At 58.3% G+C, this 12,904-nt stretch overlaps 1 protein-coding gene across 1 annotated transcript in view; it reads right to left on the reverse strand.

Moving 5' to 3' along the window:
• Nucleotides 1-10,491, reverse strand: part of Bpifb1 (BPI fold containing family B member 1) — a 21,359-nt gene extending 10,868 nt beyond the window's left edge. Inside the window, exons 1-7 of the mRNA XM_048811110.1 lie at nt 10,354-10,491; nt 9,189-9,343; nt 6,165-6,300; nt 5,354-5,461; nt 4,717-4,866; nt 4,354-4,435; nt 721-784 (exon numbers count right to left, since the gene is read on the reverse strand). Of these exons, the coding sequence (XP_048667067.1) occupies nt 721-784; nt 4,354-4,435; nt 4,717-4,866; nt 5,354-5,461; nt 6,165-6,300; nt 9,189-9,303 (655 nt within the window). The 5' untranslated portion in view covers nt 9,304-9,343; nt 10,354-10,491. The remainder of the gene's footprint in view (nt 1-720; nt 785-4,353; nt 4,436-4,716; nt 4,867-5,353; nt 5,462-6,164; nt 6,301-9,188; nt 9,344-10,353) is intronic.
• Between the last annotated feature and the right edge of the window lie 2,413 nt (nt 10,492-12,904).

The following is a 12,904-nucleotide window of genomic DNA, read 5'->3' on the forward strand; positions in this document are numbered from 1 at the left end:
ACTCCGGGCCGAGGGAGAGCAGCCGCCCGCGGCCGGTCCCTCAGCCGATGGCCTCTGGCGTCAAAGCGCCTCCGGTCCATCTCCTCGCCCAGGGCTCCCTGGCCGCCCTTTGAATGGGCCTCTTTAGATCCCAGGTGCTAGAATTTTCTTCTTGCCTGTCAATTCCCACTCCACGGGGACTGAGCGGGGCCGACTTCGGGATGGGGGTAGGCAGAAGCCCCGTCCCCCCAACTCTGCTCTCGGGCAGGAGGGGTGACCGCCCTCCCTGGTGCCTGTCTTGGCTCCTCCCTGTTCCCCTTCTCTAGTAGCACACGGTGGTCGCTGTGTTGTCCACCCGCCCCCCCCTCCGCCCCGTCCATCTGTCACTCAGCCAGCACTTGTGAGTCCCTCTGGGTGCCAAGCCGGGCACCTGCTATGTTCCTGGAACCTTCAGTAAACTTTTAATTCTCACCTACAGTCCTATGAAGTAGGGAATGTAAGCTCCGTTTTACAGATGGAGGACTGAGGATAAGTAGGTGGACGTCCCCCAGGTCATGGAAGAGCAGAGATTTGAACTGGGGTTTATCAGGGGTCCCACAGGCCTCCCTAGAACCTTGCCGAGTCATGGATTCCTCCCTGCTGGTCCTCTACCGGTAGGCCTGGGGAGGCCTGGTGAAGGCAGAGCCTGGAGGCCACCCACCTAGGTCAGGGAAAAGTTAGGGGAGGGAGCGGGGCACCTACCCCTCACCAGCTTCAGGAAGTCTTGGAACATGTCCTTGAAGGCTGCCTGGATCACAGGACACAGCTGTAAGAGCAAAACGGGCTCCTTCAGCACGGTTCTCCACTCCCCGGCCTTCCCTGCTGCTCAGAATCCACTGCTAGGGCCCTGAGCCACCTGGGACCCTTGGCAGTGTTGTGACCTTTGCCCTGTGTCTTGGTGTGCCTGGCAGTCCAGCTCCCCTCCCAGAGCGCCTTGTCTCATTCACAGGTTTTCCTTAAAGGAAGTAAACAATTTGGTTATTCACAGAATAGATCCTCGCCAAGTCCCTTCTGGAACAGCTCGGCCTTCATGACAGTGTGACCCAGCGAGAGTGTTGGTGGGACCAAGTTGAGGCCCCTGCCTCTCCTATTCTGCTTAAGGGGGCTGGATATTTGACTTGCCAGCTTGTGGGACCCAAAGGCCTGTTTCCTGCCCCGAGGCATCCTGTTTTCTGGATGGTGCTCCAAGATTGTTGAGGTCATTTTATTTTAGGTACCATTGTCCTAGTTAATCATTTCTTAATACTTTCCAGGAATGAGTGCATTTTGACTGAGGGCTTTCTTACTTTTATTTTTGGTACTGGGGATTAACCCAGGGGTGCTTTACCACTGAGCTACATCTCAGTCTTTTTTATTTTGAGACAGTGAGATTCTTGCTTACTTGTTGAGGCTGGACTCCACCTTGTAATCCTCCTGCCTCAGCCTCCGGAGTTGCTGGGAGTATAGTCATGTGCACCACTCCCAGCCCACAGTGCACTTGGGGAAATGGTAACTTTTTCTATGCATCACTATTCCCTGTTCCTGTCTGCTTTTACCAACCCAGAACCTAGGAGGAATCGGCTGAGAGACTCCCAGCATGTAATCTGGGGATACCTTTCCCGTGAAGAGCAGGGGATCCGCTGTCTCTGGCCTCCTCTGCATTTTCTCCTATAATTCCACAATTCATGTCACGAGAGTCTGTCTCAACCCTGGCTGCACAGTAGAGTCCTCTCGGACACAGGGTCCCACCAAGCCAATTGCATCTGAATAGGGGCGGGGCCAGTCACCCCCCCAAATTTAACCCTTCGGATGGCTCTGAGGTGCAGGCAAGGCTGAGAGCCTCCGGTCTACATGGATGGAAAAGGGCTTCTGCATTTTCCAGATGAGCCCCTCCACGCACTCACCCGCTGACTGGGAGCCTCTCCCTTCATGCCAAAGAAAATCTTGACGGGACCCTCATGGCAGAGCCAGCGAATTACGTGGGAAACCACGGTGATAAACGGGAGGTTTCCCACACTTGGCTTTTCCCCTGAGCCACAGACAGGTCCCATGCAAAGAGCATTTTATAATTCCAAGTTCTTGCCATCTTTTCTATGTTTTTAGGTATTAAATAGGAAATTTGAGGAAAATATTCTTGGATTTTAAAATATAATGCCGGATTAGTTACATTTCCCCCCCTCCCCCGAGGCTGGGGGAAAATGTGCACCTGGGCCCCACTTGAAGAATTTCCTGTCCCTGGAACCACCCTAGGCCCCAGCTACACCACTCCTTGGCATTCATCTAAAGAATCAAAGTCGCCTGCTCTGGTGGTCCACGCCACCTGCGGTTACAGCGGCGGGTTCACAGTAGCCAACTGCGGACCCGGCCTAGGTGTCCCTCAGTGGGAGAAGGGTCAAGCAGATGTGGTCTACGTGCGCAGTGGGGTTCTGTTCAGCCAAAAAGCAAAATGAAATTAGGTCATTTACAGGAACATGGATGGAACTTGAAACCATTGTGTTAAGTGAAATAAGCCAAATTCAGAAGGTCAAGGGTCGCATGTTTTTCTCCCATATGTGGAAGCTCAAGAGGAGAAAGGAAAAAAGTGGGGGTCGGAGGATCTCCTGAAAATCTACTGGAGATCAGTGGAAGAGAGGAAAGGGACCAGGGCGTGGGAGGAAGGGAGAGATGGGGACCTGCTGGGGACTGATACTGGGCAGATTACATTGTTGTACTGTGGGCAGGTACAAATACCTCCCATCAAACCCCACCAGTATGTACAGCTATAAGTAAATAGATAAATGAGTGTGGGGAAAGGAATTCCTGCCTTTGCATAGAAAAATAAGGGCTTAAAAAAAAACCTCACATAAGAAAAGACAATCATATGAAATTATTCACTTTCACGTTCCCTTTAAAACCCTCCCTGGGTACGTACCTTTGCTAACAAATAGGAGCCTCAAAATTCTAACAACAACAGACCTTGGCCTTGACTTTGATGCTGCACATTTATATTAACTCGCGTTCAAAACCTCCCATCTCCTGCCTCTTTCCCTCCTCACCCTCTTCCAATAAGGTACTGCAGAAAGTAGCTTGCATTCACAGAACCAGGGTTGTTTCTTTCTTTCTTTGGTACCAGGGATTGAACCCAGGGACACTTAACCACTGAGCCACATCCCCAGCCCTTTTAAATTTTTTATTATAAGACAGGGTCTTGCCAAGTTGCTTAGGGTCTCACTAAATTGCTGAGGCTGGCGAGAGTGGGAGGATTATGGGTATTTCTCTCCCCAAATCGCCTTAGCTATTATACCATCTTTTCAATTAAAAAGGTCTTATAAAAAAAAAAAATCAACTGGTTGTCAAGGTGTTTGGCCCCCTGAGGGTGACCCACCATCATGACCGAATCTAGGCATTCACAGCAGAAATCACTGGGAATGTGATGAATCCAATTTACAAAATTTCATTTTAACTGTGACACATCAGGGGCATGGCAAATGAAAGTCCCCTATGCTTACTGACTCAGAAAAAGAAATCCAACAGGACCTGGTTGACCCACCCAGATTGGTGCATGACAGTGGCATGCTAGAGCCGGCAAGGACGTTTAAGGAGAAATTGTTAAATTTTCAGGAATTTTTGAGGTGGGTGCCGAACCCAGGCATTCTTTAAAATTCAATTATATAAACTTAAAATAAAAACTTATGTTAAAATGAATTGAGCCGGGTGCGGTGCACACCTGTAAGCCCAGCGGCTCGGGAGGCTGAGGCAGGAGGATCGTGAGTTCAAAGCCAGCCTCAGCAACTTAGCAAGGCCCTAAGCAACTCAGCAAGACCCTGTCTCTAAATAAATACAAAGGGCTTGGGGATGTGGCTTGGGTTTAGTCTCCAGTGGTTGAGTGCCCTGGGTTTAATCTCCAGTACTCTCTCCCCGAAAAAAAAAAGAACAGAATACAGTTTTAAATCTCACGATTCCCTAGGAGTTCTGCTATCTTTTTCAATTATTTGTTGCCCTTGAGGCTGCCTCTGTTTTAGCTCTCTGGAGGAAATGTGCCACTGTGCATCTCTGCCCAGCTCTGCTCAGTGACGTCACATTGGTAGTTTAAAAGGAGGGAGGATTTACACCAGCAGATAAATCAGGAAGATCAGGGCGCCCCTCAACTCCTCCAGGGAAAACCGTTAAACAAGTTATCAGCACAACACTGATCAAGGCCTCCCGGCTGCTCCATTTCCTTGACTGCCCTGGGCCAGCTGGGCCAGTGTCCAATCCATTGCCCTTGAGCTTTACTGAAGGAATTATTCAACCCCTTGGCACCAGCTTGCAGTTCCACCCTAGTCCCACAGGGGGGGGCGCAGCCTTCATAGTCCAGAGAGGCCAGATGCCACTCACCTGGGTCTTCACCAGTTTGGGCAGGGTTGGCATCAGGAGGCTGGTGACTTTATCCACTAAGGGGCTGACCCAGAAGGAGATCCTTGGGGAGAGGAGAGTGAGGAGATCAGGGAGGTTCACCTCTCCCCTGCTAGAAAGCGCCTCCCTAGAGTCCAGGGAGGAAGGAAGAGCCTCATGCAGGCCAGGCGAGCCCTCTACCGCTGAGCCCCAGCCCAGATTCCCTGGGAGGAGCCCCAGGTCAGGAACCAGGAGGGACCCGTCCCCTTCTTTCTCTAAGCCTCGTGTTCCCCATCTTTAAATGGCAGCAGGCCACGGCCTGGCCTCCCTCTGGGTCTAGGGGAACCAGCGTGGCGAGATACTCACTTGCGGAGCAGGCTGATGCGCAGGCTGCCCTGTCTGTTGAAGCAGTCGCTGAGGACGAGGGCCGAGGGGCCCACCTGCTCGCTGTCCACTCTGATGCGGGCTTCCACCTCAGACTGCATGTGCATCTCCACAATGGTCTTGACCAGGGGCCTGGGGGCGGCAGCACCAAGGCCTGAGTGCCATCCTGACTGGGCCTGGTCTAAGCCACCACCATCCCCTCCTGAGCTGTTGTGGTATCTTCTAGGTGGCCTCCCTGCCTCCACTTTTGCCCCCACACAGTCTGCTTTCCCCATAGTCTGCAGAAGGATGCGTTAGGAATGTTCGGCCATGTCCTGCCCCTCCTGGGCTGAGACCCTCCAGGCTCCTATGCATCTCAGTGAAAGCCAAGGCCTGACCTCTTACCTTGGCCCCTGAATCTTGGCATAATCTGGCCTCAGTTGCCCGTCGACCTCATCTCTGGCCCCTCTCCCTGCTGCCACCCTTCTCTTTGCCATTCTTTGGACAAGATGAGTATATCCCTGCCTCAGGACCTTTGCAGTTGCTCTTCTAGGGGCTATCTTTTTTAGATACTTGCATGGGGGAGGAGACTGAGTGGACCAACCAGTCAGGCCCACTGCCTGACTGAGGGGTCACTCACGTGTTGAATCCAGCTACCATGTCCAGGGGGATCTTGATTACTAGCTCCTGGTCCTGGTCTGAGGGTTGGATCTGCAGCTGGGTGATGGCAGCGGAAGTAACCTTCAGCCTGGATGGGATTCGCGAGAAGTAAGAATCATGCTCAGCTGAGTGCCGTCCCCAAGCCTGCTCCCTCTCCGTCTGTCCTGTCTTTCCTGGGTGCATGGCCAGTGACCGGATCCCAGGCCCTGTCCAGTGGCTCCTCTCCAGCCTGGTCTTGCCCATCACGGTCCTCCACCCGTGTCTGCCTCACTCTACGACGGCTCCTCGCCCTTTAGGAGGTGACTCTCCGCTTCTTGGCGGACCCTCAAGGCTCCCTGGGACCTGGCCCTGTGGACTCTTGCTCCTGGCTGTGACCTCAGCCACTCTGCTCTGCTGTCCCCACTCCATACCTTTGCCCAGGCGGGTCCCCCTTCCTGGAAGGCCACTTTCTTCAGGTCTTTGGCTCAGCTGTCCCCTCTACTGGGAGGTGTCCCCTCGTCCCTTCATTCTCGCCTCCCAGGCCCCCTTCTTCTGGAGTCGCCCTCTCAGGGTTCCTGCGTCCCTCTCTGTGCCACCTCTGGCTGCTCTGGGAGCCCCTGGAGGGAGGGACTTGTCCCATCCGCTCTCCACAGCAGGGGGAAGCGGGGTCAGTGTGGCCTGAGGGCCGTGGACCCTCAGCTCAGCGGGCACCCCCTAGGCTCTCTCTCTTCTCAGCCTGCCCCCTTTCCTCGACCCCTGGTAGTCCTGCAGGCAGGGGCATGGGAGGAGGGTCCCGGTCCGGCTCCACTTACCAGATGACATGCTTCATGATGGTGTCCTTGAGGCCGCTCAGCAGGCCCCGGGAGGACTCCTCCCGCATGGCGCTGAGCAGCGGCAGCTGCTGGAGTATGGCGGTGGCATCGTGATACTTCAGCTTCTGAGTCAGCCCTGGGGGCACATCCAGACTCAGGGGCCAGGAGGAGGGGCAAGAAACGGGTGGCTGGGGGGGCTCCAGGCCAGGGAGGGCTGCCACTCGGGGCTCCTCAGATCCTGACGTCAGGTGAGGGTGTGACCACCCCGACTCTGACCTGGGCAGCTGTGGCCTTGAGGATGGGGACCCACCATGAGGAGTGAGGCTGAGGGGAGGTGGGGCCACTCAGACCCCAGGCTCTGCCGGGAGCCTTGGCCAGGGCATCCAGCACGAGAGGCAGGAGGACCAGAGTCCCCGCTGGGGCAGTTTGGCCGCCCACAGGTGCTGACGATGCTGGCATCTGTGTCCCAGGGCCTGTGGGCCAAAGCCCCTCAGGGGCTAGCAGCCCCAGGACATTTGGTTGGGGTATAACCTCCCCCCACCCACCCTGTGGTGGCACTGCCTTGTGGCACTGGGCCATGGTCACACTGCTGAGGGTTGGGGGTGAGTTCTGTGGGCCCCTGGGGAGCTTGCAGGCCGTGTCCCAGAGATGGTCTCCCAGGGGTTCCCTGTGACCCGCTTCCTCCAGCCGCAGCTTCCAGAAAATGTCATGGGGCCCTGGGTGGCTCTGTGTGCGTTAGCCTCTGGTGGCCGGCTGTGAGCAGCACTGACCGGGGACAGTGCAGTGTGCCTCAACTGTACCGTTCCAGCGAGGTCTGGGGGCGCCCTGCTCTGCCTTCGTTCTGTCCTTGAGTCCCCTTCGTCCCTGGGTACCCTCTAGGCTCTCTCTCTCTCTTCTTAGCCTGTCCCCATCCCTCCGACCCCCTGGTAGTCCTGCTCTCATCCACCTGTTGGGGTGTGGGCATGGCTCTGTCTGCTGCTTGGCCCCTACTAACAGTTGCCCGGCAGGACCGAGTTCTAGCCCCCGCAGTGGCCATGGGCCGGCCGTCCTGGGCCGTGTCCTCCTCCCCAGCTTCCTCCCTGTTGTCCTGCAGAGATCCCGGGGTCTCCTCTCAGACCCTCCAGGCGCAGTCAGCTCCTGGGTTCTGGCCGTGACCGCCCACTCCAGGCTCCTCCTGGTCAGGGCTGTGCCTGGGCCTCTGCAGCCTGGCCCAGGCGTCCCCTCCCCTTATCCCGGCCCTCTGGCCTTCAGAACCAGGGAGCTGGCACCTCTCTGCCCCTGGCCCTCTCCCTTGGAGGGTCCCCCTGACTGAGTGGCCACGCCTGTCGTCCATCCTGAACTGACCCCAACGGCGTCCCCAGAGCAGAACTACCCTGCAGCGGGGCCTGCAGCCCTGCCCTGCCCTGTACCTGGACACGCCGGGTGCTCTGCCAGTCCTCTCCTGTCCTGGGCAGTGGGACTGGAGATGTAGGCTTATATCCTGCACGTCCGGCCCCAGAGGCCACCCTGGGAGTGTGGGCGGAGGCGCCGGGCTGGGCCGAGGTCTCCAAGGTAAATATTTGTGGCTCTTGGTCAAGTGGAGCCCTTCCCAGACGCAGCCTCAGGCCTCCAGCCTCCTGAGACCTGAGAAAGGAGGGTCCCAGCTGGCGTGGGGGATGGGGGGTGGGACTGGGGCACATGCAGCAGCTAGCCCAGGCAGTCACCCCCATGGGACACAATGAGAACAGTAACAGTGACAGGAATGAGCACCTTGGACAGGACAAGTGCCACCCCCAGTTCTACGTTTGTTACATTGGTGGGGCCTCAGCTCCATCCGGGGTCGGTCGGTTGTCCTGACTGTGCCCAGGAGGGGCAGACTCCATGGTTGGCAAATGGCAGGGCCAGAATTTGAAGAACTCTGACTTTTAAATCCTCCTAGGGATGTCTACACAGCATGGTGGACACAGAGGTGTCATGAGCTAGACTGGGTTCAAATCCTGGCTCTACCATTTCCATTCTGTGTGACTCAGGGTTCAGTCAATTACATCTCTGAGCCTCAGTGTTGCCACCTGCAAAATGGGCAACTCCTAGCAGCTCTCCTGGAGTGTGGAGAGGAATGCAGTTGGGGGGGGGATACCTGCCATTGAACTCAGGGGCATTCAACTACTGAGCCACATCCCCAGCCCTATTTTGTATTTTATTTAGAGACAGGGTCTTACTGAGTGAGTTGCTTAGTAGTGCGCCTTTGCTGAGGCTGGCTTTGAACTTGCAATCCTCCTGTCTCAGCCTCCTGAGCCGCTGGGATTACAGGAGTGCGCCACCACGCCCGGCCAATCTCCATTAATTTAAGACCNACCCGTCCCCGGCTCTCTGCTCCCCATGCCCCTCGGATCCAGCCACCAGCCCTGGCTCAGCTCCATGGACTGCTCTGGTCCAGGTGGCCCTCCAGAGCTGACGACACCCCTCTCTGGGGCCACACTGTGGGGCTGTGGCCTCACTTTGTCCCTGTGTGGAGGGTTTTGCCAAAGGCACCCCCCTCCCCCGCGCGCAGGACAGACCCATGGAGTGGGAACTGTGCTCTTGGGTGTCCGTGACACCCGCGACGACGGCCTCCTATCTGTTTCCAGAGAGGAAGTCAAGGCTCAGGGGTGTGCCCAGGGTCACAGAGCTGGAGAGTGACAAGGCCATGGGCGGACCCCAGGCCTCCAGGTTCCCTGTTGGGGCCGTTGGTCGAGGGCTGGGAGTGCTGGGCCTGCCAGGGAGCGTACCCTGACGTCAGGGGTCCCAGGCCAGGGCAGGGCGGGAGCGGGATCACAGCACACAGTGGCCACATGTCCCTTCTGCAGGTCACAGGGCCCCAGCACAGTGGGCTTTGAGAAAGGGAGCTGGCACAGGGGGCTCTCGAGACCGGAGGCAGCGGGGACCTCCAGGGCTGGCCCTCTCACACCCCCAGTCCTGCTCCCTTAGGGAGGCCAGGCCCCTCCTGGAGTCTGCTCCATCTGTCCCCACCTCCTGGTGGCCGCAAGAGGCTCGGCTGAGACTTACTTTCTTTGATGACGTCTGGGCCCAGGTTGAGGACTGCGGGGGTGCTGAAGGTGGCTTGAGCCAAGGTGGCAGCCAGCAAGCCACAGAGAAGGGTGGCGGTCCACCGCACGGCCATCTTCCCAGGTGTAGTTGTGGCAGGTGGCAGGTGGCAGAGCCTGGGGGGACAGAGAGCCCTCCAAGTAGGGCAGGAGGCCCAGGGCAGGTCTGCAATGCCCACCAACCTGGGGAGCGTGGCCAGGAGCTCCCCACCGCGTCCCGGGTGCCCATCACAGAGCCCGCACACAGCCAGCCGCCCACTGACGGGCACTTGGGGACCCTGGGGGGACCAGGAGTCTGAGCTTCCTGTGCTGAGGAGCTCTGGGCTGGCGGGTCCCCTGTGAGCCACAGGGCCATCCTGAGCGTCAGGAGCCCGGGGATGCAGGGGGACCACCCTGCCCTTTGGCCTTCAGAGCCAGGCCCACGCAGGAGGTCTGCCTCCACCCCGCTCTGTGATGGTGGACGGGCGACTCGCCCTCTCTGCGCCTCCCAGGGTGCTCGGCTGTGAAATGGGGAAACCGTGGCACACACACCTCGAGGCTCGGCGGAGACAAGGGTTTAATAAATGCAGCTACAACGAGGAAGGGGACGGTGGCGCTTACTGCTGATAGTGGCGTCGGAAGGAGCGGCTCGCAGTCAGGGCCAGAGGACAGAGGGGACCGCAGGCGTGCTGCTCTGCCCAGGAGCCCCGGCCACGCCACATCCCCGGCAGGAAGGCCCTGCGCTCCTCCTAGCGAGGGCCACGCCACCTCCTCCAGGAAGCCCTCTCTGACCTCCCCACGCCCCGTCCCTGGCCTCTGGAGCCTGCGTTGGCCACACCGGGCATCCCTGGGCTCTCTGCCTGGTCCTCCTCTGTCCTCTTGTCACCCCTGCACAGCTCGGGCTCAGAGCACTGGGTGTGCAGGGCAGGTTTGTGTCACAGAGACCCCTCAGACTGTCCCCTCCCCTTATCCCGGCCCTCTGGCCTTCAGAACCAGGGAGCTGGCACCTCTCTGCCCCTGGCCCTCTCCCTTGGAGGGTCCCCCTGACTGAGTGGCCACGCCTGTCGTCCATCCTGAACTGACCCCAACGGCGTCCCCAGAGCAGAACTACCCTGCAGCGGGGCCTGCAGCCCTGCCCTGCCCTGTACCTGGACACGCCGGGTGCTCTGCCAGTCCTCTCCTGTCCTGGGCAGTGGGACTGGAGATGTAGGCTTATATCCTGCACGTCCGGCCCCAGAGGCCACCCTGGGAGTGTGGGCGGAGGCGCCGGGCTGGGCCGAGGTCTCCAAGGTAAATATTTGTGGCTCTTGGTCAAGTGGAGCCCTTCCCAGACGCAGCCTCAGGCCTCCAGCCTCCTGAGACCTGAGAAAGGAGGGTCCCAGCTGGCGTGGGGGATGGGGGGTGGGACTGGGGCACATGCAGCAGCTAGCCCAGGCAGTCACCCCCATGGGACACAATGAGAACAGTAACAGTGACAGGAATGAGCACCTTGGACAGGACAAGTGCCACCCCCAGTTCTACGTTTGTTACATTGGTGGGGCCTCAGCTCCATCCGGGGTCGGTCGGTTGTCCTGACTGTGCCCAGGAGGGGCAGACTCCATGGTTGGCAAATGGCAGGGCCAGAATTTGAAGAACTCTGACTTTTAAATCCTCCTAGGGATGTCTACACAGCATGGTGGACACAGAGGTGTCATGAGCTAGACTGGGTTCAAATCCTGGCTCTACCATTTCCATTCTGTGTGACTCAGGGTTCAGTCAATTACATCTCTGAGCCTCAGTGTTGCCACCTGCAAAATGGGCAACTCCTAGCAGCTCTCCTGGAGTGTGGAGAGGAATGCAGTTGGGGGGGGGATACCTGCCATTGAACTCAGGGGCATTCAACTACTGAGCCACATCCCCAGCCCTATTTTGTATTTTATTTAGAGACAGGGTCTTACTGAGTGAGTTGCTTAGTAGTGCGCCTTTGCTGAGGCTGGCTTTGAACTTGCAATCCTCCTGTCTCAGCCTCCTGAGCCGCTGGGATTACAGGAGTGCGCCACCACGCCCGGCCAATCTCCATTAATTTAAGACCCTAAGAGCATATGTTTAAACCCCATTTCAGCCACTTCTTTGCTGTGTATCTCTGGGCAAGGTGCTTCACTTCTCTGGGCCTCCATGACCTCATCTACAGAATGGGAATGATGGTAGCATCTCCTCCCAGCCCCTGAAGGGCATGAACCAAGGTGCTGCCCACACAGCACTTGGCACCGGGGCTTTCCGGCTTTCTGCAGCACTGAGCACCACCTGACCTTGTCCGTCATGTCTCAACAGGAAGGTCGTGAGGATTTGTGGAGTGGAAGGAAAATGAGGCTTGACTGGACTCACAGGAGCAGAGTAAACAGCCCTGCCGAAGCCCCATCCTGCCCACCTGGTCCCAGGCCCCACTGAACCATATGTCACCCTGCGGGGGGAGGGGGGAGGAGGGACAGGATGGGGAATCAGCAGCCCTTTTTAAATTTATTTATTTTGGTGCTGAGGACTGAAGCCAGGGGCGCTAACCACTGGGCAAGGTCTCCAGCCCTTTTGGAGACAAGGTCCCGCTAAGTTGCTGAGGCTGGCCTTGAAGATTGGGATCCTCCTGTCTCAGCCTCTGGAGTCCCTGGGATTACAGGTGGGTGCCACTGCTCCCCAACAGTGGCCCTGGGTTTTCCTGAGGGCATGAGGCTCAGAGAGGACAGTGACTTGCTCCAGGTCACGTGACCAGGATGGCTGCGTGCAGACCCCATCACTTGACCACACACCGCTCTTCCCCCGGGCTCCGGGTTGGCGTTGGAGCTTCGTCCTGGTGGCCGACCTGTCTAGGGCCAGTTGCTGTGGCTTAGGGCTGTGGTCATCGCTGGGTCCTGTCTCAATCTGCAGGGGGACCAGACGGGGCAGGGGACGTCCTGGGGTCAGGGCGTGCAATCGGCCCTGGCTAGCCCCCTCTGCTTGGTGCTGCCAAGAGGAACAAGGCACAGAGCGTCTGTCGCACGTCTGTGAACCTGCCAAAGGCCCCGAGTCCCTGAGGAGGAAGCTCCGGAGCTAGGACTCCCCGGAAGGACCCTGCCAGCGCCTTGGGCACATCTCCAGGGAGGCACACGCCCCGCGGCGGCTCCCCGCTGGCCACGGCTGCTGCCCACGGACAATGCCCCTCTGTGGGTGCTGGAGGCTGAGCCAGGGTCTGGGCCCCTGTCGCCGCTGCTTCCTGCCTCCAGCCCTGGCCTGGGCTGGGGTCTGCAAGCACCAGGGACCGGCCCCCGCCCAGGCTCACTGACGCCCACGGGAGCCGGAGGGCAGCCTCTGGAGTCCCAAGGCCCCGCAGGCACCTGGCTCTCTGGGGGCATCTGCGGCCTCAGCAGAGTGGCTTCCTCCCCCGGGCTCTCCTCCTCCACTGGGGACCGACTCAAGGTCACAGAGGAGGCCACGGGATCCTTGGCACCTCAGAGAATTTGGTACTTGGGAAGCCGACGGCCACCTTCGAGACCTGACTCAGAAGGCAGCGTCTGCAGGGAGCTGCCCCCGGGAGGGTGACTCAGAGCACCAGCTCTTCACCCTCGTAGGCCGTGGGTCGCCCTCTGCCTAGAGGGATGTCCATGATTCACTCATTCATTCCCCTTCTCTGGTCTCCTGTCTCCACCTTTGGTCCCTTTTAAAGTCCAGCTCTGCGCACAGCCAGTTAGC

The sequence above is a fragment of the Marmota marmota genome, unplaced genomic scaffold (assembly GCF_001458135.2).
Source record: "Marmota marmota marmota unplaced genomic scaffold, marMar, whole genome shotgun sequence".
Lineage (NCBI taxonomy): Eukaryota > Metazoa > Chordata > Mammalia > Rodentia > Sciuridae > Marmota > Marmota marmota.